Raw genomic sequence first — 24,283 nt, forward strand, 5'->3', positions numbered from 1 at the left:
ATTAGTATGTTAATTAACACTAACCATCGAAAAGTTCGTCTAATATCATGTTAGGAGGTCATGTAATGTGTTTATAACAATTTAGGAGATTCAAATCATATTTGTAAATAATAATTATAATTTTATTATCCTTTATAGTGGGAAAATGGATTCTCATTTTGTTAAAGGATTAATTTGGATTTTAGAGATTTGGGGAATATAGGATGAACTAATTAAATAACAGAAACAATAACAGCTGCACTAATTAAAGCAAACACTAACAGCTGCATTAATTAAATAACAGAAACAAATACTAAGAAAAGGAAAGGTTCCACGCCAAGCTTGAATTGTGGAAGATCGGTCCATGTCTTCTTTCTTCAACTTAATCCAAATAATTAGGATTCTTTTTACGCATCCTTCGTGCTCTCCGAACCCGAGCATTCTTTTTGCGAAGAGTGTAGTTACGTAGAGAAACAAGAACCCATTCGAGTCTTATTTTATCATCATCATCAATTAAATTTCCATCGTCATCAAACTTAGCAGGAGACTGATAGACATCCAAGAAGAACTCGTCGTCGATGAAACAAAAATCTAAAAGTATTCCTATAGTTTGAAGAGAGTATAGTGATTCTTCACCTCCAAATCCTCCTCCTGCATATAGCATTGCTGCTTGCTTATCCTCCCAACAATTTGGAGTCTGAGACGCCCAGTCAAAGGCATTATTCAATGGACCTAAAAATGTGTATGCATGTATTGGATTCACATCTTACTAATCATTAGTTTTTAATTATAAGCAAGTTCATGAACTAGTGCAGAATTTTCAAAATTTAGGGAGACAATCCAATAATTCAGAGAACTTCTGGTGTATATATTAAGGGGATAAAATGCAAAAATACCTCTAATGTTTACAGACAGGAGCAATTTACCTTTAATATCTAAAATTGTGCAATTTTACTCCTGACATCGACAACCAAGAGTAATTTTATCCATAATATTGACAAGTTGGGTCAATTTCAGATATTATTATTAAATACATATTTTTTATTCCTTATTATACATCAATTGCACATTACTTAATTATTAAAAAAATTATATTTTTTGTGATTTAATAATAGAACTGGAGATTAATATTTTTCAATTTGGCGAAATATTTAATTTTTTTTTTGTCCACGTACAAAATACAATATAATTTTTTTCACATTTAATCATATGTTTGTGATATGTTATTAATGAGTGATAAAATAACGGATATGTGAAGTATAGATCATAAAATTCATGACCGAGAAGACAATTTGATGGATTATTTCTCAAATTGACCCAACTTCCAATGTTAGGCGTAAAATTGCTATTGGCTGCCATTGTTAAAGGTAAAATTGCACAAATTTACATATTATGGGTAAAATTGCTTCTGGATATAAAATTAGTAATATTTTTACACCTTATCCCTTTCAAGTATGTCATTTTTGATAGAATTTGATCCAAATTACATAAATAACTACTTTTAAAATAATGCACAATTTTTAATGTTTTCATGCATGTTAGATGTTTATGGACATAAATACTAACTGCAAATCATCTAAGATTAATACAACATGATGAAATAATTAGATAGTTTAATAAAAAAATAATTTAATTACCAGAAAGTGAATAATATGCCGGAGCAGCAAAAAGAAAGCAATCGGATTTGAGGATTTGTTGCCGGAAAGCTTCAACAACCAGTGGATAATTTCCGTTCTCAATAAGATCGGTATTTAGCACAGGCAAAGATGATATGTCTATATGCTCAATTTCAATTCTGGGCATGAATTCCTTACTTGCCTGAATTGCTACATAAAATCAAACAAAATAAACACCAGTTAATTATACTTTTGAAAATTTTTTACATTTATTTTTATCACATTTAGCTCATAAGATTTTATTTAGTAGCGGATTTTGAAGGACTACGGTTGCAACTGCAACATCTCGAAACACACTTACTATATAAAAAGCCATTTAAAACCACTTTGTAGAGTTGAGGGTGCAAAAACAAACAACGTCAAAACGACGTCATTTTGTCTAGATAAAATTGAAATAAGTGTTGACAATTTCAAAATTGAAAAATTCAAAAACTTAAACTTTAATTGTTCAACTTTTTAATTTTAAGATCATTTAAGTACGGTATGGTGAAGACATAGAAAACTCTGAAAATGATGGTTTTAGAAAATAAAAAATTTGGGTTAATAGTAAATCTGATACTAAACAATTTTAATTCTTATAATTTTTCATTTTGAAGTCGTTAACCGTCATTTTTATAGTGTCAAATTAAAATATTCCCGTTTTTAGCAAAACAAAAACCACAGTCCTGTTTGAATAAAAAAAATTCACATGTACCTTTTTGACAAAAGGTGAAAGCATAAATTTTTTTTTTTTAGTGAAAAAAAAGACTATATGGACATGTGAACTAGATGGATACTAAATGTTAGGGGTGCGGGGCGGGGACGGATATACATTTCCCACTCTGTCTCCAATGTTTACTGGGATGGTTTCGTGAATCCCCATTAAACGATTTGGGGATTTTTTCATTTCCATCCCCTCCCCACGGGTAACAGGGAATCTCCGTGCCAATAAAATAATAATATTAATTTAAAAATACACTTAATTTATATATATCGAAACCACACCACACTAGTTTATGAGCATGTATTGTGATGAAGGGTAAAGTGCTGACTAAATTAGATCTATGAAGAAAGAACTGATTTTAAAAAAAAAAAATTCCCCGTCCCCACATTTTATAGTTATTCTCTATTTCCGTTAGTTCTGATACCTGCGAATAATCTTCTCCCCATTGCCATCCCTACTAAACGTTCTTATTATCAAGGAACCAATTGAAATAAAAAATTTAGGCTGATATTTAACGACCAACAATATCTTTTATATTAATCTATGAGACGTCTATTATAAAAGTTTAAGACATTTACCTGCACGAATAAGGTTAATGTTAAATGAAGATTCTCCGAGTGAACCACACATGGCTGCAATCTTAATCACAGGATTAAGATCATCCATTTCTCTTGCTTTGCTAATTTTTCTCTTGTTTTGTTAATTTGATGATGAATATCCGCAAAATGGCAAAGCTATATATATAGATAAATATTGTTGTGTATTCTGTTTCAGAATATCAAACCTTCCAAACATTAATTACGTTTAAAATATTTAATGTGTCACTGCACAGTCATAAAAAAATCTATTCAAATGCTGTAGCATCCAAGTTAATTAAAGAATTATTTTGTCAGTATCTCTATAACTTTTATTGTCTTATTAATATAATTCAAAATAACCAACAAACAAACGTATGAAACTGCTTCAGTTTATTGACAAACTTTTTTGGAAGGTTTGATGTGACAATTATCAATCAGTTTTTTCAAATTTTTGGTAACACATGGATAAAATTGATCTTGCTTGGAACCAAATTTGTTGTCCCTATTTCGTGTCACGTTCTATGTTCATCTCATAAAAAGTGGTTATCACTTAATTAAAATAATATATTTTGTGAACTAGGAGGACCCATACATTAAAAAGGGACTACTTTTTTTGTGAGATGGACATGGAAGGGGATACTCAAATGGGGACAACAAATTTTTTCCCGTAAATTTAACTCTAATACTTCAAAGCAAGATCAATTTTAGCCATGTATTACAGGAAGTTTGAAAAAACTGATTGACTGTTATTTAACTGTCACATCAAACAAGTTAATCGATAAATTGAAGCAGTTTCCTACATTTTTTTTTGTTGGTTATTTTGAATTATATTAATTACACAATAAAAAATTTAGAGACATTGACATTTTTTTATTAACTTGTATGTTACAGACTTAGTTGTTAGCATTTGAATAGATTTTTTTATAACTGTATTAATTACATATTAAATATTTTAGACATAATTAATGTTTGAAAGGTTTGATATTGTGAAACCGAATACCAATCGTTACAACAATATATATATATATATATATATATATATATATATATATATATATATAGCTTGCCAATTACACAAAAATTAACAAAACAAGAGAAATGGCAGAAGCAAATCCAGTGATCAAGATTGCAGCCATGAGTGGTTTACTTGGAGAACCTTTACTTAACACTGGCCTTATTCGCTATGGTAAATGTCAATTTAAATTTTTATAATACGAGTGTCAGATATTAATATAAAAGATATTGTTGAACGTTAACTATCAATTTAAATTTTTATTTCAATTGGTTCCTTAATATAACAACTTTTCGTGTCTATTTAGTTCACATTTCCATATAGTCTTTTTTTTTCCACTCCAAAAAACCTTTATGCTTCCACGTTTAGTTAAACAGGTCATTATGGATTTTTTCTAATCCAAACGGGGATTGGATTTTTCGTTTTTCTAAAAAATAGAATCTTTTAATTTGACACTATAAAAATGACAATTAACAATCTGAAAATGGAGAATTACAAGAATTAAAGTTGTTTAGTATCACATTGACCATGAAACCAAATTTTTTATTTTCCAAATCATAATTTTCAGCGATTTCTCTCTTCTTATCAAACAACACCTAAATGAACTCAAAATAAAAGGAGGAGAATTAAAGTTGTTTTGAATATCATCAACTCGTTTAATTTTTCAATTTTGAGATCATCATCACTCATTCTAATTTTGAGGTAATTAACTAGTGTTTATTTTGTTTGACTTTATGTAGCAATCCAGGCAAGTAAGGAATCAGTGACCGGAATTGAAATTGAGCACATAGACATATCATCTTTGCCTGTGCTAAATACCGATCTTATTAAGAACGGACATTATCCACCGGTTGTTGAAGTTTTTCGACAACAAATCCTCAAATCCGATTGCTTTCTTTTTGCTTCTCCTGAGTATTATTCAATTTCTGGTAATTAAATTAATTTTTATTAAACCATCTTATCATTTTATTAAATTAATTTTTATATCCATAATCATCAAACATTCAATAGAAACATTAAGCATTGTACATTCCTTTAAAAAGTAGTTATTTAGGTAATTTGGATCAAATTTTATCAAAATTGATGGGATGAGCTATAAAAATACTCATAACGCTTATATCTAGGAGCAAACATCTATAATTGTGCAATTTTACTCTTAACGTTGGCAGCTAAGAACAATTTTACTCGTAACATCGAGAAGTTAGTCAATTTGAGAAATAATTCATCAAATTGTCTTCTCGATCATGTATCTTGTCATCTAACTTCACATGTCCATGATTTTATCACTCATTAGTAATATATCACAAACATATTATTAAACTGAAAAAATAAAAAATATTTATTTTGTGTGAGTTGGACAAAAAAAATTCAAATATTTCGCTGAATTTAAAAATATTAATCTTCAATTCTATTATTAAATCACAAAAAATATGAAATCTTTTTTTTTTTATAATGAACTGACATCCAATTGGTGCAGAATAAGAAACAAAATATGTGTTTTATAATCATGTCTGAAAATTGCGATTGGTTGCTAACGTTACGAGTAAAATTGCACAATTTTAGACGTTAAGAATAAAATTGATCATGTCTATAAACGTTAGGGGTAAAATTGCACTTTGTCTCCTTAATATACACTAGGTTTCTCTGTACTCCTCTAAATTATGCTATTGTCCCCCAAAATTTTGAAAATTCTGCATTAATCTTATCAACTTTATAATTAATGACCTATTGACACCTAAACTTGGGGTTAAATATCAATTTAGAGTAATTGAGCAAAATATTACAAAATCAAGGTTTACAACATTAATGTTTTAGACTTAGGGTAGTAAACATTAATTACAATTTTTTTTTTTACTACTTTTATTGATTTAGTTCGAGGTATCATTTCTTTACATCACGATTTATAGTGCCAGGTAGCATTTTTTTAGTAGAAGTGTCTACATAATATTTTGTCTGAGACTTTTAAGTCTCGGTAAAAAAATTGTAACGATCCGGTTAGAAGTGGATGGCAGTGGGATAGAAGGTCTGAGTAAGGACAGGTTCTGAGGGATGACGATGGGGAGAGAAATGAACTGAATCCCACATCGGAAATGGAGAGTGAGGACTGAGGCTTATTAGTAATGTGTAAATCCAATACCGCGTTTTAAAGTCGTGAGGCCCAATGTGTTGGATTTGGGTCAAAACGTACAATATCTACATGGTATTAAACCAGGATTTTACAAGAACATTTTGAAAATTCATTCGGGATTCAGACTCCCAAACACTCAGCCCATGATTTTGACTCCCCGACCACATATAGAGGATTAATGAGACATATAGAGGATTAATGAGACATTTTCAAAATTTATGGAGGCAATTGGCTAATTTGAACATGTATAAAGGGTTTGATGTGTTAAATCATTAATAAATTGGGAATTGAAAGGGTAAATTACATCCATGCTCCTTCTGTTTAGGCTTTACTTTCTTTACTCCTTACATTCGAAACTGGATATAAAAATTCATAAACTATACCTTTTCCTATATAAAAGTCCATTATGAAAATAAAGTACCTCAAAATAACCGATGATTAATAAATGTATGCATGAACTTTAATACTTTTTTAGGTCCATTGCAAAATGCCTTCGAGTGGGCGTATCGGGTTCCAAACTGTTGGGAGGATAAGGCAGCAGCAATGCTATGTGTAGAAGGATTGTCTGGAGGGGAAAAATCACAATACTCTCTTCGAGGAATGGGTCTACTTTTAGATCTTGATTTCATCGACGATGAGTTCTTCTTGAATGTCAATCAGTCTCCTGCTAAGTTTGATAATGGTGGAAATTTGATTGACGATGACGCCAAAAAGAGACTCAAAGGAGTTCTTGTTGCCCTGCGTGATTTTGCTCTTCACATGAAGAATTAGGAGAAATTCTATTATGGTTCAGGATACCAGTTGATCCTAAACCACTCAAATAGGACATGTTGGCAGTTGTATTAATGTGTTATTATCTGAATGGTCTAGAATCACTTAGGTTTCAGACCATTCTTAAAATTTTGAAGAATTAGAGAATGAAAAATATCATATATGTTTTTACTTTTTATTTTATTTTCTTGTTTTTTTCCTTCTTTGTGATTCATTAACGTTCTGTGTTATTTATTTTTTCTTGATTTGGAAAAATCACTCTTTTTATTTTGAAATTTTAAGTAGCATATTATTAACTTTTTTCTAGTTAAATAACGTTCAAATCGATATATTCAAAATTTTCATTTTATATAGATAAAATTGATCTCATTTAGAAATGTCAAAGAATAAATTTTTACCATCTCGTATGGTAAAATTACATTTACATTTTCCAAAAAAAAAAAATGATAAGAATAATTTAAACCTCAACCCTAAAAGGTTTTAATTGACAAAGAAAACACTTACTGAACAACCTCAAACTAATTAGTCATACAAATATAGTGGCAAAATTAGGATTGCAGATGAGCCGAGTCTCAATTTGATGAAACAATACTATTTCATCAGTGATTCATTTAAAATGATAATAATAAAAAACTTCATCTTCTTTATTTTCAACCTCTAATTCCGCCTATCATTCCCGTACCTTTTACTCAAAGCATCCTAAGGATGAAAATTACACGGTCGGTTACACGATTCAAAATCGACACATAATTATAGTGTCCGAGTTTAGGGTAATAGCTAATGGATCATTTTCGAGTTAACATGAAATTGACACAAGTTTTGGGGTTGGATTAGAGTTGACTTGCTAACTTGAAAAAACATGAATATTTAAAATTATTATCATATTCTCACATTTTTTTACGTGCTACTTAATTAATGAAGCTTATAAAATTACAACTACTACTTGCAACGACTTGAACCTTCCATATTTTTTCATGTCATGTATAAATGAGTACATAGTAAAATTACATGTGATCCAAAAACTCGATACTAATTCGATTAGTTTGACACGATATTGACACATAATTTTGAGTTGGGTTAGGGTAGACTCATTAGAAACTAACCTAATAGTTCCCACCTTGCAATTGCTCTTCTTCCTTTCCTTCACTCTCCGACAGGGTGGGGGGCGGGGCTTTTGATCCAAATTCTGAGAGCTAGTTGGTTGTGAGCATGGATTTTTTCGACCTCTATGATGTATTCATATAAACCTTGACTTTTAGGTTTGATTCGGTGAATTTCCATTTCTGGATGCCAAAGTCAAAGCTTAATAAATCGAAACTCAAACATTGAATCTGTCTAACATGGCCGATCGGCCTTGTTTTAGGTATGTAAACTCGATCGACTTTGTCCATAAAATCCAAAATAAGCTATAGATGGCGCGTGCTAAAAACATGACATGTCATCAACTACTTATTGTATGATAAGGTCAATCGTCTTTAGCGTATATCTGAGAGTTCTCACTTATTGAGTTTTCTAGAAAAATAAAGTGAAATCCTTGAGTTAAAGGCATTTGGTCACCCTAAAATTAGTAAAATTAGTCACCAAAACACTTCCACCAAACCCGCTAACCTTGTTAAGCTTCAATAGGTCATCAAGATAGTGTACATTATGTTGAAAATACCAAAAAAATTCTTAGTTTGTTCGGTTTTGGGTTCAAGAGCTTCGACTACAAGTTTGGACATGGAAAATCACCAAGTCAGACTATACATGTGCGTTATCGCCAATTTCTACAATGTTTTTACGTGTAAGATAACCTCTATGCCTTAAGGCTGAGAACTGTTGAAGGTTAAAAGGTTTCTCATTACTCAACCCAAGTCTATGTACATTTTCATTATTAAAATTTGAAGACAATATTACATCTACAGTTACGTATGCCTCGATCAACAACAACTAAATCTTGGGATAAAAGTAAAATTACAATCGAATAAACCAGAAAAGATGAAAAGGGGAATAAACAAGGAGGGAATGGGAAATTATTTAGCATAAATGTCATGAGAAGGAAGTAAGAATTTGTACGAAGTCTAGCCCGCCAGGGCTGGACAAATTTTTTTGGCTTCAAACACTTTAAAACTTGATCATTTTGGTTAGGTGGTGCACACAAAAATCTAGAAAACTAAAAAACCGAAAAATCAAACCGAAACCAAACCGAGAATAAGGTTAACCGAAACTGATGGACTAGTGTATGGTTTTTAATTTTAAAAATAATGGTTAATGGTTACAGTTACGGTTCCTTTATTCCAAAAACCACGGTTAACCGAAACTGACCGAATTTTAATTAAATATAAAAATAAATTTATTTATATGGGTAAACAATTATTTAGTCCCTATAGTTTTTCATAACTCATTATTCAATCCACTATTTAATTATAAGGTCTCTAAGTTTTTTCACTTTTAATGGTTTAGTCCTTCTATCAAATATTAACATCAAATGAGATGAAAATATGTGAATAACTCTCATTTAATTTGTTATCGTCTCTCTAATTTCAGTTTATGCGTTTTTTTCCTTTTATGTTTCTGAATGTAGAAACAAGGATAAAATTTTATTACTTGTTTTTCAAAACTTTAAAGCTAGAAGTTTTATTAGGGGCAGTTTGCCTTTTTTTTAAAATTCGTTTAATTGTTCTTTAACACATTTTTAGAAGGAGATTTGACATAGGGACTAAACAATTTATCGGAATTAAAACTGAAAATTATAATGCACGTACATCTCCCTATCCACAGTTAACTTCAACTTGTCATTGACCCGCCGCCTCCCTCACAATAAAAATTAGAATTCTGTTATTATTTTTATTTGCTAATGGTTAGAAACCGAAATAAAAAGTTAACCGACCGAAATAATTGGTTAACCGATTAGTGCTTAACCGAATTTAATGGACTAGTGTATGGTTAGTATTTTTAAAAAACCGATTAAACGGTTAACCGACCGAATTAACTTTAATGGACTGGTTAACGACCATGTGCACATTTAATTTTGGTGTGTTGAATGCTAAAAAATTTAAATTACTTAGCCTAAAAGGAATAGATATCTTTAATACACCTTTATCAGATATTAATATGAATTGGACCTTTAATTATCAGTTTGAGCTTTTAGTTCAAATGATTCCATGATATGGTATCAGGTCAAGCCCAGTGGACATTCACGTGTGAGGATGTGTCAGATAATACTACAAATACACCACATAGCTTTTAGTCTTCAGCCTTGTGTAGTTTTGCCGTTTTTCAATTTCTTGCTTCCTTTTTCATCCGATTTGATCCCCTTTTCTCCGTTAGCTTTATAATTCTTTTGGGAATAGTCTTGGCCATTGGTCGGACTGGACCGGGTTAGACAGACTTTTCTATAAAAGTCCTCAGTCCAACCCCAGTCCAGTCCACTAGTAATTTAGGTGGGCTCGGACCGGACTGGGCTCGGGCTTAAAAATCAAATCCCCAGCCCAGTCCATGTAAATCCACCTAATATATATATATATATATATAGGGGTGAGATCAAGCGTGACAAGGTCTTAAGTTGTGGCAATGAGCTTATTGTGTGACATAACAAAACTACGTCGTTTTGGCAATAAAATTAAAAAAAAACACGCGTCAATTCTCCTCTGTTCCTCACAGGAAAAACGCGCGAATCAAATATCTCAATTCTACTCTGTTCCTCACAGGAAAAATGCGATTTTATTCTCACAATCATCGATCGATTTCAAATCTGTATTCAGATTAAACTTTGAGTTTCTTCTCCGATGAATTATCGTTCGATTTTCCACTCTGAACATTACTGATCGATTCTCTTCACATCAACATTATCGATCGATTTCTCAACTGCATTCATATAATTCAATCTGAATATGGAATACGAACACAAAAATATAGAATCTGAAGACAACAATCAGTGCAATATGGAAGACAACACAACATCATCTCCAGGTATTTTGCTAATATCTGACACTTTACATTTTTTTTGATAATAGATTTATATTAAATTTAGACGATATATATGGATTTCTTGATAATAATTGATCTAAACTTATTCTCAGAATTGATAATATATTTCTTATACTAATTATTAACAAAAACTGTACTGTAAATTCTAACAAATTGTAATTGTTATTCCATGTAAATATATTATTGGTTCCATAATAATATATTAGTTGTTCAAAATAGATATACTAATTGTTCCGAACTAATGTACCATTTGTTCAAAGTACATATTTGTCCTAATCTCAACTCTCTTACCTGTTTTGTAGATTTGCTTTCGCCTACTTACTCTTCTACTGCAATTGTACCTTATAATTTCTTGATAATAATTGATCTAAACTTATTCTCAGACTTGATAATAGATTTCTTATACTAATTATTAACAAAAACTGTACTGTAAATTCTAACAAATTGAAATTTTTATTCCATGTGAATATATTATTGGTTCCATAATAATATATTAGTTGTTCAAAATAGATATGCTAATTGTTCCGAACTAATGTACCATTTGGTCAAAGTACATATTTGTCATAATCTCAACTCTCTTACCTGTTTTGTAGATTTGCTTTCGCCTACTTACTCTTCTACTGCAATTGTACCTTACACACCAGAAGTAATCACAAGACTCAGCCCTAATGGAACAAAAATATGGATTCCTAATTGTTCAAATGAGTTAAAACCTGCTCTTGGAATGATATTTGAGAATTATAATGAAGCACAAGAATTCTACAAATCATATGCATGTGCTGGTGGATTTAATAGTAGGATATCAACTTCAAGAAAGAAACAAAGTGTTATAAAAGAACAATTTTTTGTATGCAATAAAGAAGGTTACAAATATCACAAAAGAAAAGCAACATCCAGTGATATAAAAACCAGAAAAAGGACACTCAGTCGCGTAGGATGCAGTGCTAAAATGATTATCAAACTTTCCGACAATGCAAACTATGAAGTGACACAGTTTAAAGAAGAACATAATCATCTTCTATACACTCCAGGATGTGTACAATATCAAAAAGAGGGCAGGAACATGAACCTTCTACACAAAAAGATGGTAGTTAATAATGCAAAGGTAAAAAATCTTCTTCATAATACTTATGCATTATAAATAATGTATTCTGTTTATTTATAGAATTTTACTCATTTCATCTTAAAATAAATAAATTCTGATTTGGTTAAACAGATGAACGTTGGTCCTCTCAGAACTTATAGACAAGCAAAGGAACTTTATGGAGGATATGAAAATATTGGTGCATCGAAGATAGATTTTAAGAACTTCCAGAAAGACTTGAAAGCATATATTAAGGATTCAGATGCACAAATGTTTGTAGATAATTTAAAAAAAAAAGGAGTTATGGAGTGCATTATTTTTTGAATTTGAAGTAGATCAAGAAGGCAGACTATGTAGAGCTTTATGGGCAGACCCTGTATGTATCAAAAACTACGCTCTTTATGGTGATATGGTCTCATTTGACACCACATATAGCACAAACAGGTACTACATAATAATCTTTGGCATAAAATTATTGCTTTCTGCCATCCATATACTGATTATGAAACACAAAAATTCTGTCATGTTCTTCAAACAGAAAACTTATTTTTATGTTACAATGTACATGTATAATATGATATTTGGACCATTTACTGGGATTGACAACCATAAAAAATGTATTACATTTGCATCTTGTTTCGTGGCTAACGAAGATATTGCATCATTTGAGTGGGTTTTTAAAACATTTCTGAAAGCAATGGACAACAATGAGCCGACTTGCTTGATAACAAACCAAGATCCAGCAATGATAGTTGCAATAAAAAATGTTTTCAAAAAAACAGAACACAGATTTTGCATGTGGCACATTATGAAGAAGATGTCAGACAAAATAGGTATGAAAAATAATTCTATGCTATTTATGTTCAATTGTCCAATTTAATAAATACAATGTTCCAAAATAATACATGTGTTGTTCCATACGAATACATAAAATGTTCCACAATTTTATATGTGTTGTTCAATACGCATAAATTAATTTTATTCTACCCTGTTTTCTGACAAATACAGGAAGACAAATAATGCAAGAAACAGATTTTATCACAAAGATAAATTCTTGCGTATGGAGTGTAGAGTTGGAACCAGAAGAGTTTGAACAAAAATGGATGGAAATCATTTCGGAATTCAATTTACAAGAACATGGATGGATGAAACACATGTATGATATAAGATCAACATGGATTCCTGCTTATTTCAGAGACTCATTCCTAGCGGGCTTAATGAGAACAACATCAAGGTCAGAAAGTGAAAATCACTTCTTCACTTCTTTCACAAAAAGTCATTTAACTCTAATTGAATTCCTCCTCCGGTTTGAGGGTGCAATGGAAGCACAAAGACATGCACAAGGAAAAAATGACAATGATTCTAAACACTCAATACCTATGACTCAAACACCAATTCCTATTGAAAAACATGCATCAGAAGTATTTACAAAAACAATATTCTACGAATTTCAAAAAGAAGTCATAGATGCTTCATTTAAATGTGGCGTTTATGATATACAAAAACAGCCTGACAAATGCATAATCACTGTAAGGGAAAAAGGTAAAAAAACAACATATCAGGTTGTTTATAATACAGAAAACAGTGACACAACATGTTTATGCAAGATGTTCAATAGAGCAGGAATTCCCTGTAGACATATGGTTCTCGTATGGAAGGATAAAATGCTGGAAAAAAAATTCCTGACCAGCATGTGCTAAACAGATGGAAAATATTACAAGAGATAACATTGCAAAATAATGTTATAGAAGAATGTGCCCGAACAATGGGAAAGAAAATAATGTTGAATAACTTATGGAGTGAGATTCACATGACTGTGTGTTTGGCTGAAGGGGACGAAGAGGAACTCAATAATCTCACAAGAAACATTCAATCATTGAGGACAGAGCTGGAAGCAAAGAAAAGAAAGAACATGAACAATTCAACTAAAATTCAAGACATAGAGATGTTGGTTGGAACAAGTCGGCCCTCTGAAGTTCTAATCAAAGAACCGAAAATTTCTAAAAACAAAGGAACTGGAATTCAGCTTACAAACAGTGAGAAAAGATTGAAGGGAGAAAAAGAGAAAGCAATTGAACAATCACAGAAAAACAAAGGATGTGCAAAGGATGTCACCAATTGTGCAACCACGACATTAGAAACTGCCCTGAAAAAACAAAGAGATAAGGTAAAAATCATATGTCTAAACTCTGCTTTCTCTAACAGTATATTTTTGTTATTACCAGACTTGTAAAGCTGTGATTTTTTTTTGAAACAACTTGTTATTATAAGTCTTGATAATTACTTAGAATAATTACTGAATGCTGTAGAACAACATATTCCATATAAATATATCATTTGTTCATAATTAATATATGATTTGTTCCATATAAAAACGTTTATGCCCCTTCAGCTTCACCTTGATTCAATCAACATCTTAAAAAGTTCATCAGCAATGTCACTACCTGTATGTTAATTTAGTGTAAACTGAAATCCAGTTCCTTTTCTCACTACGTGTTGATATCACTATCTCCATATCAACAATGACATTAAAAAGTTCATCAGCAATATCAACAATATATAGAACTATAAAAAACATAAAAACAAAATATATCATTAAATAAAAAAAAATACAGACATAAAAATAAAAAACATACGAACATAAAAATAAAAACAAAATGTTCACAATTAAAAATAAAACATTACAAATAATGATTATCAGGGCCCATAACATCATTGTTATATTTCTTAATCTGGTTCTCCAGATTCATCTTCACTTCATGCAGCTCCTCCTTCAACTCCTCATTCTCCTCCACTCCTTTCTCAATAAAAGACATCATTGAGTCACAAAATAAAGACATAAAAGCCTTCATGCCCTTCAGCTTCTTTAGGATATCGTCAATATCCCCTTCCATGAAAGTTTCTTCCATATCTTTAATAACTTTAAAAAGCTCATCAGGAATGTCACTACGTTCATTACGTAGTGAAGGTTCAATAGGAGAAGAGGACCTGCTTCTTTTAGACGAACTCGAACTGCTGCCTGACATCTTTGCTAAAATTCAACTTCTACTAAAAAAATACGATCAATAATAGAGCAGTACTATTTATAGAATTTTATTTAGTCTCTTCAACTTCATACTATCAAACACACTTTCTTTCATTCAAATGATTATCTATTGGGAAACTCACAAGCTTTTATTAATTTAGACTCTTCAAATTCTACTGTTATTGCAATTAAAGACAGCTTTCTTTCCTTCAAATAATTATCTATTGAGAATCTCAACAGTATTAAGATTATTACGTATATGAAAATATTTATTAAATGCAAACTAAATTAAAACTGTAAATCAGTCTCTTAAGCTATTGGTATTTATTCCTATATAAATATGTGAATCAGTCTCTTAAACTATTAGTATCATAATCAATAATTATTTACTCATTTATTTATTATTGCAAAAGGGTATGAATTAAAATCAGATTAAAATAAATCTTTATTCATTTGATTAACAATTAAAAGTTTAATGAAACATATATCATGTATTAATATTACATTTTTCCAACGGTATACATACTATGTTCCATTCCATGAGCTGTATTGTTCAGTTTGAATACATATGTTGTTCCAGAATAAATATTACATTGTTCCATCAGAAATAGTTACATTCTTTTTATTTACTTTAATGAGATCTAAACTCATTTAACATTCCAAAATAATTAATACTATGATCCAACACAATTTGTTTAAATGGCTAATGTATATAAGGTGGTTGTGAGTCCAAACCATTGAATATGCTCTTATATTGATCCAAATTATACATAAATTTGTACATAAATTGTACAAATTCTTCAATATAACTATATCATTTGTGATGAGTATTGAAAAATGATCTATACTGAATTCTACAAAATTGTACCACTTGTTCAATGTAACTATATCATTTGTTCCGAAATAATTAACAATTTGTTCCATTCCCTAAACTGAATAGTTCAATCGGAATACATATGTTTTTCCGGAATAAATATTACATTAATCAATAAAAAATAGTTACATTCTATTTATTTACTTTAATATGATCTAAAATCATTTCCCATACAAATATATAAAGTGATTGTGAGTATGAACCATTGGAAATGCTCTTATATTGAGCCAAAACTATACATAAATTGTACAAATTGTTTAATATAACTGTAACATTTGTTCAAACTTAATGTACCATTAAGAGGTTGGGAGAATTGAAAAAGGCTGTGGATGAATTCTACAAAATTGTACGACTTGTTCAATGTAATTATATAGTTTGTTCCGAATCAATATACCATTTGTTCAAATAAAATGTAACATCTGTTCCAAATGAATTATATCTCCTAAATATTAAACATATTGACATCTGTTAGGAATAAACAAACATAATTTCAAAAACCTTTATAAATGTAAAATTTTATATACAAATTCTAAAGTATATTTACAAATTCTAAAATATATTTACAAATTTAACATACAAAATATGCTATTCGAAATTTAATCCAGCACCAACAACCCATTCTTTTGACTTCTCATCAATTTCTTCAATAAGTTGATTTATTGGATTCAAAAGAATGCTCCAGCAATAAAAAATTCCAAGCTTTCTAAACTCTTTTCCCTGTAAAAAAAAAATGATATAATAAAATAGAATAATAGTAATACAAATTGTTACATAAAGAATTTACAACATATACCTTAGAATTCTTTGTCAATCCAATATTCCACTCCTTCACACTCTGACCAATGTATGTTTCCATATGCTTTAAAAGAAAAACACCACAATCGTTGTGGTTATTATTGCTTCTCCACTTCATCCTCAGAATTTGCACTTTGTATGCACACATTTGTTTTAATGAAGAAGCATCATTTTTGAAAACAAAATGAGCATAGGATTTTAACTACAACAAACAAATCAGAAAATATGTTATCACATATACAAGAAAAACAAAGAATGAAGTAAATCAATTTACAACATACCAATTGTTCTGGACAATCATCATACTTATCAGCACGACTGATTTTTTGAGCAAGTGTCATATTATCCAATATTTGAACACTCTTTGAAAGATTGTTCACAACAATCAGATAAAAATGTCCATGAGAAATAACAGGGAAAAACACCTAATAAACAGCAAAAAACATTAGTATCTCAATATATTTAACAGTATTCAACAACTGCTGTTCCACCATAAAACTTACCAATTCAACATTAGCCAAGTTTTTAAATTTGAAAAAATTAAGTTCATTCTGAAGCCTTTCATTAAAATTATGTTCTCTTGTTCTACTAGCTCCAGAAAACAGAAGATTCTACAAAATAATCAAAACAACATTTAGCAAAACAATTATTTACAGAATGAAAACAAAAAACAAACTTACAAAGTTAGGAAACATACAAAAGCATATGTACTGAAAAAAAATCTTTTCGGCTTTCCACTATATTTTTTCAGTTCTTCAGTGTTCAAAATTGAACTCCAAGCATCCACAATATTATTGACAATATGATCATGACCAGATATTGATAAAATCTCCCGTTTATCAATAAAGGTTTGTCGATCATTGAAAAATACATCACTTCAAAACAAGGAAAAAAACTATCAGTATATGCCAAAATAACATATAAATTCATATAACAAACATAACTTCAACTTCTTACTTGCTTAAAACAGGACTCAGAGCATATTCAACAATCCTCCTTTTACGACTATCCATGTTATCAACCAACTTTGGATGCCGAGAAATAAAAGGAGAACGGAGGTACTTCGATTCCTTAACAATCCTCCTTAAACGATCTCCTCCACAACTTTCATTATCAACACCATATCTCAAAATAATATCTGCCAAATCTCGACGTAATTTATTCATCACATCTACACTGTAAGATGACCTCCTAGCATACTTATCCCACTAAAAAATAAATCACAATTAACATAATCCATCAAAACTAATTGTTCCAAAAAATAAAAACCAATTGTTCCAAAAATAAACACCAATTGTTCCAAAAATAAACACTTACAATTTTGTCAATTGTCAACACTTTCTCAGACACTATATCATACATATACTTCATTACATAATACCCACAACTTTTTGTATCTTTCTGAGTTGGAATATTCTGCAAAATAAAATACAAACAACTTAAAAACAATAAAAAAAAATTACACAAATATACATACAAATTAAACACGTACCACAGGGATAATCCAATTTACCAAAAACTTCTCATGATAAAAAGAAAGAATAGATCTGCAAAACAATATCATATATATGTCAAGCTATTGCATTCAATAAATAAAATACATTATAAAAGAGCATTTGATTATTAACATACTCATCAACAACATTTCTCCATTCATCATTTTCCACGCCCAAACGACTTTTCAAAGGATTCAAAAGAAAAACACGTTTCCGCTTAAGATCAACAACAGTCAAAGTCCAATGATAACTGAAGAAAACAAACACATAATAATACATTATTAAACAAATAAAATAATCATCAATATAGACAAATAATGCATACCCTTTGTTTCGTGGTATCAAATACAAACATTTGTTGCCAGCCTGTTCATATCTCTCGGTCAAAAACTTGATCTTCTCCCCAATCTTATCAACTCTTTCAAAATTATTAGTTATGTTTGGATCAACAAGAGAGAAGGTGGTATCCAATCTATCCACAATCACATTATAAAGGTGCCTGTAGAAAACACACACGAAACATATACACTAAACATGTCATTCAAAAAAATAAAACAATATAACCACTAATACAAACATACAATTATAAACAAAAAAATACCTCATGTAATACAAAATTGGGCCACAGCCTATTGGATCTAGATCAGCCAATTCACGAATATCCTTCCTCAATATAACTGCTTTAACAGAATGACCAAAAATGTAATCTTCAAATGTAGTAAAAACTGTCCTCCCATTACATAAATAATTGTTAGCCCATCTACACATGTCAGCAAATTCATCTGGAACATCTCCAGGCAAACACTCCAAGTCTATATCATCATCAGAATCAGAATCAGAATCAGAATTCTCTGACTCAATCGCATCATCGATATCACTGGCAAAAATATAAAACAACTTAAATATATAACAAAAAAAAAATAAAAAAATAAAAAAATAAAAATGTTCCATACATATACAAGAAAGGTTCCAAAAAACTGAACCATTTGTTCAACAAAATAATAACTTACACAATTTCATCAGCAGGATCAACAAACTCATCCCCTTCATCTTGATTTACACAAACTAAAGGACCAGCCCCAGAAACTATATCAGCAGCCCTACAAACAAAAAAAATAAAAAAACAATTAAGACACAAATATTAAATGACATGATCCAAAACAAAAAACAGGAATTATTCAAGCATAAATAAATTACATTTCAGATGAAACAGATTGATCAGCCACACTCTGGCTTAACAACTCAAATTGAGGAGCAGAATTCATCTTTATTCTGAACCTCAGACTTTCAGATGACCCTACTTTCACTCTAACTTTCTTCACTACTCCTCTCTTCTTTTTCTTATCCTTCTCCTTCTCTGCTCCTCCTCTCTCTTTTTCTAAACCTTCAGCTACCTTTCTCTGAACCTGCTTGTTATATTCTTCATTAACAGCATCATATTCTTCCCAAAAGCCAGACAGATTAAAAAATTCATTATCCTCATCACATTCATTAGATAATCTTCCTGAATGCTCACTTGCTGGCATTCGCTCAGAACGCTGGCTCATCCTCTCTTCCTTACTAACTCTGTACTTCGTAAAAATGTTTTCAACAAATCTATTCATCCGTATAGGTAACTCATCCTCATCAAACATATTTTCAGCTTCATCCACCAGCATAAACATCTCAGTTACAACATTAGCTAACTTTCTAGCCACTGATTTAAACCTGACAGTGAAATCCTGCATTTATACAAACACTAGTTACTAATCTATTAAAACGAAACACAAACTTCTATATAAAAGAAAAACACAGTTGCATACCATGAAGGGACTGGGACAGCCAGAAACTCCTTCTTGAGTATCTTCTTCTTCTCCTTCTTCTACATGCTTCTTTTTCTTCTTTTCTTCTCTCTTCTTCTTCTCTTCTTCTCTCCTCTTCTTCTTCTTACCTTCAACATTCGGGACTTCACATTCTACATCTGCTTCAGATGTAGATAATCTCTTTAATACAATGCCCTTGCCAAAACCACTGGCATTTTCCAACTTAATTCTTTCAGAAATAAGAACATTATTCCAAACAGAAGTTAGTGGAAAGGAACGTGGCCTCAAATCAACCCCACGTTGCAACCGATCAAAATAACATATCTACAATAAAAAAATGAGAAAAACAAATTATAAGCTAATACATAAATTATTAAAAATAAATTCAAACATATTAAAAGAATTACCAGAATAAATGGAAGAGGGCCTGTGAAGAAATACAGATTGGAATCGTTCTTGAAAGAACGAACTGAATCAATAAGATGTTTAAAACTGAAACGACACCAATCTAACTTTGAAATTTCATTGACATTCATACAACTAAATAAAAACTTATGGTACAATGCCCTGTTCTTGTTTGAACGAATGCAAGAATTAACCACAATAACGATAAAGTTCCAGATGAACTCATCACATACATCAACTTCCAACAGACTTTTCAGCTTACAAAGCACATCCTTATCCTTCGGACTGCCAGTACTTAAACCATAAGACTTCCTCCAAGTGTTTAAAAAATTACACCAAACATCCCCACTCTTACTATCAGCTTCCAAAATTTCCTTTCCTCCACAAGGCAGACCATAAACACAATTAAAATCCTCTGCACTCAAATCAATCCGGTCATTACCAGAAAGAATGAAACAACATCTATCAGGATCAACAGAATCCACAACCTTCCCACAAAAAATTCCATTAAGCTTCCCAATATCCAAACACAAAAAACCACCAAAACCTATCCTCCTAATGGCAGCTTTATGTGTCTCTGGCATAGTTTTCACAAATTTAATAAAGGCTGTTGGACGAAACCCTTTGATTCAATACTACACCAGATAAACCTTGCTCTATCGTTCTTCCACAATCATTGTTCACAGATCTAGGAGAACCAACTCCTTTCACAACCTCAAATTTATTCCTTCTCAATTTAGAAGCACCAGATACATTCACAAACTCAACATTCTTCATCTTCAACTTAGAAGAAACATCACCCTTCAAACTAACTCCAACTCTTCTTCTCTTTGCAACAGAACCAGAAATAGTATATTCATCATCTGCTTGTTCTGATGGTGTACTTGCACTGATAACAAAATCAGGATCATTAATATTATCCCGATCATCAGAAGAAGACTCATCAGCATCAGAACAACTTTCAACATCCTTGAGAGCATCTGAAGAACTTTCATCAACACGAACACAACTATTTGATGACTTCTTCTTTAAAGAATGAGATTTCTTGACAAATTTCTGTTTACTTGCTCCTTCATTATTCTTTTCAGAGACCCTTGAAACATAAAAAATAACAAAATTAACAACGATACTAAATAAACAAAATACATATATAGTTACAAACGAACTTAAAAAATGTTCCAAACGAATACATATATTATTCAAAACGAATACATATATTGTTCAAAACGAATACATAAATAGTTCCATACAAAAACATAAATTGTTCCAGACGAATACATATATTGTTCATTAAGAATGCATATATTGTTCCATAAAAACATAAAATAGTACTTGTCGTCATCAACCTCCATATAATCAGAGTTTATAGCACGAAGTAACGCAGGATCAATAACATGATCACACAAAATATCTTCCCTACAAGAAGAAGCTTTCGACATTCTGATATATACTGAAAAAAAAAAAACACATATACATGTCACAAAACTAAGAAATGATAGACGCAAAAAATGAAAAAACACAATAAAATGCCGTTGAAAACCTAAAAACAACAAACAAAACAAAAACAAAATACAAAACCGAAACAAAACATATAAACAAAAAAACATAATGTACATGCATAACACAAAATCTAAAATGAACAAAGAAAACACAGAGGAACTCACCGATAACTTCAAAAATACACAAACAGAGAGCCGAACCTAGCGATAAAGAAAAAAATATAGGAAATCAGAGCCATAAATATTCAACTTAAAAAAACGAAGGGAAATGAACAAACATAAAAACATAAAAACGATCAAAACAAACAAAAAAATATACAGGAACTCACCGATATATTCCAACAAACACAAAAATGCGAGACGGAACAAAGAAATCCAAACAAAAACTCAACAAAACACGATCGGAAATGTAACGGCACAACCGCAAAAACCAAAGAAATATCAGAGAATCACCGGAGAAGAAAGAACGAGAGAAATATATGAGATTACAAATTTTCCCCTAACATAATAACTATTTATACTAAGCGCGAAAAATTACAAATATACCCCTCCGTTTTTTACACAATTACTAAAAAGCCACTGTTGTCACACAATAAGCTTTGTCACACCATAAGCAATGTGTCACACCTGATCTCTCCTATATATATATATATATATATATATATATATATATATATAATTTTTAAATTGTAAAAATAAAATTTAATATATAAATCTATAAATATATAAAATTTATTAATTAATATTAATAGACGGGCTGGACTAGACTGGATCGTGCTATTTTTATTAATCCAAAACCCGTCTAAAAATTAGGCAGGTTTTAACAGGCCTGGACCTAACAGTAATTATTATTGTCCAAATCCGGCCCAAAAGACACGGACTTGGACGAACTAACCGTGGACAGGTCTACTTGGGAACACATGTCCACAAGAAAAGTGTTAACCTTTGCAAAGATGTAATTGTTACGAGATCATTACCTCATCCTCTTATTAATTGATGGAAATAGTATAAATATTTTAATAAATTAAAGCCAAGAATCTTTGACTTTTCAAAATTCTACCAAGAATCTTATATTTTATAGAAATTAGCAGCCAATTTAGTACATTTTAGAATTGACCAATCCATGATTATTACTTGATTCCTTAATTTATTTGTTCGTAAAAGCCTATGTTCTTGTCTTCTTCCCCATGTTCTACATATATATAGCTTCCCATTTTGCAGATAATATTCATCACATTTAAACAGAAATATTACCAAAACATAAGAAAAATGGCAGCATCAAATTCAGTGATTAAGATTGGAGCCATTAGCGGTTCACTTCGAAAAGCTTCATTTAACACTGGCCTCATAAGATCTGGTAAATATATTGTTGTTCGTTTTACTTTTTCGAAGTAGCTTTTAGATTCTTAATCTGATTACTCAGTTCCAGACTTATCTGACATTTTTTACGTGGATTATTTCCCAACTAAAATAGGTTGCATATAATAAGATTTGAACATGATATTACTAGCTTCAGCAACTTGTATGATAATATAAATGTACAATTTTTTTTGTTTGATTTATGTAGCAATTGAGGTAAGCAACGAATCGGTGACCGGAATTGAAATTGAGCATATAGACATATCATCTTTGCCTATGCTGAATGCGGATCTTATTGAGAACAGCAACTATCCGCCAGTTGTTCAAGCTTTCCGTCAACAAATCCTCAAATCTGATAGTTTTCTTTTTGCTTCTCCTGAAAACAATTACTCTGTTTCTGGTAATTAAGTTAATTTTAATTAAACTATCTTATTAGTTTCTCTATTAATTGATTTTTTTTTATGATTAATCAATGTCGATATCTAGCACTGGTTTCCAACACTTCGATTAATAAATATATGCATAAAAAGACTAATATTTTGCGTGCATTTTTTAGCTCCACTGAAAAATGCGTTGGATTGGGCGTCTTTGGCTCCAAACTGTTGGGGAGATAAGACAGCAGCAGTAGTAAGTGCAGGTGGAGGATTTGGAGGTGGAAGATCACAATACCCTCTTCGACAAATCGGAGTATTTTTGGATCTTCATTTCATCAACAAGCCAGAGTTCTTCTTGAATGTATTCCAATCTCCTTCTAATCTCCTTCTAAATTCGATGATGATGGAAATTTAATTGATGAAGAAACCAAAGAGAGATTCAAAGGAGTTCTTGCTGCCCTGCGTGACTTCACTCTTCGCCTTAAAAATTAGAAGAAAATCTATTATAGATGTGAAACCACTCATCAGATGGTGATACATCAACAGTTGTGCTACATCAATAAAATTGGAGACATTAATCCAATGTATATCAATAAAATTTTGATTTTAATATAAATAATGTAATTTTTTTTATTTTTCATTTACTACATGATCAATCTATAAACTGATTGACGTTGAGTTTTAAGTTCAATTTATAATGTATAAATCTACTATACTCACGTTTTGCTTTGGGAACAAATAACTCAACATATTT

General features: G+C 30.7%; 3 protein-coding genes across 3 annotated transcripts; 2 read left to right on the forward strand and 1 right to left on the reverse strand.

The window, feature by feature from the left end:
* Positions 1–361: 361 nt before the first annotated feature.
* Positions 362–3,024, reverse strand: LOC136222814 (NADPH:quinone oxidoreductase-like). The gene is made up of 3 exons (XM_066010526.1): positions 2,937–3,024; positions 1,617–1,805; positions 362–711 (listed from the first exon to the last, which is right to left on the reverse strand). The coding sequence occupies exons 1-3, from the start codon at positions 3,022–3,024 to the stop codon at positions 362–364; spliced, it is 627 nt and encodes a 208-aa protein (XP_065866598.1).
* A 1,010-nt stretch (positions 3,025–4,034) lies between these two features.
* LOC136221808 (NAD(P)H:quinone oxidoreductase-like) lies at positions 4,035–6,847 on the forward strand. The gene is made up of 3 exons (XM_066009233.1): positions 4,035–4,122; positions 4,689–4,877; positions 6,552–6,847. Exons 1-3 carry the CDS (start codon positions 4,035–4,037, stop codon positions 6,845–6,847), a joined length of 573 nt encoding a protein of 190 aa, XP_065865305.1.
* Positions 6,848–22,994: 16,147 nt separating this feature from the next.
* LOC136223739 (NADPH:quinone oxidoreductase-like) lies at positions 22,995–24,148 on the forward strand. Its single transcript, XM_066011890.1, has 3 exons — positions 22,995–23,153; positions 23,364–23,555; positions 23,712–24,148. The coding sequence occupies exons 1-3, from the start codon at positions 23,066–23,068 to the stop codon at positions 23,942–23,944; spliced, it is 513 nt and encodes a 170-aa protein (XP_065867962.1). The 5' UTR covers positions 22,995–23,065; the 3' UTR covers positions 23,945–24,148.
* The last annotated feature ends 135 nt before the right edge of the window (positions 24,149–24,283 follow it).

Source organism: Euphorbia lathyris, chromosome 3 (assembly GCF_963576675.1).
Source record: "Euphorbia lathyris chromosome 3, ddEupLath1.1, whole genome shotgun sequence".
Classification (NCBI taxonomy): Eukaryota; Viridiplantae; Streptophyta; class Magnoliopsida; order Malpighiales; family Euphorbiaceae; genus Euphorbia; species Euphorbia lathyris.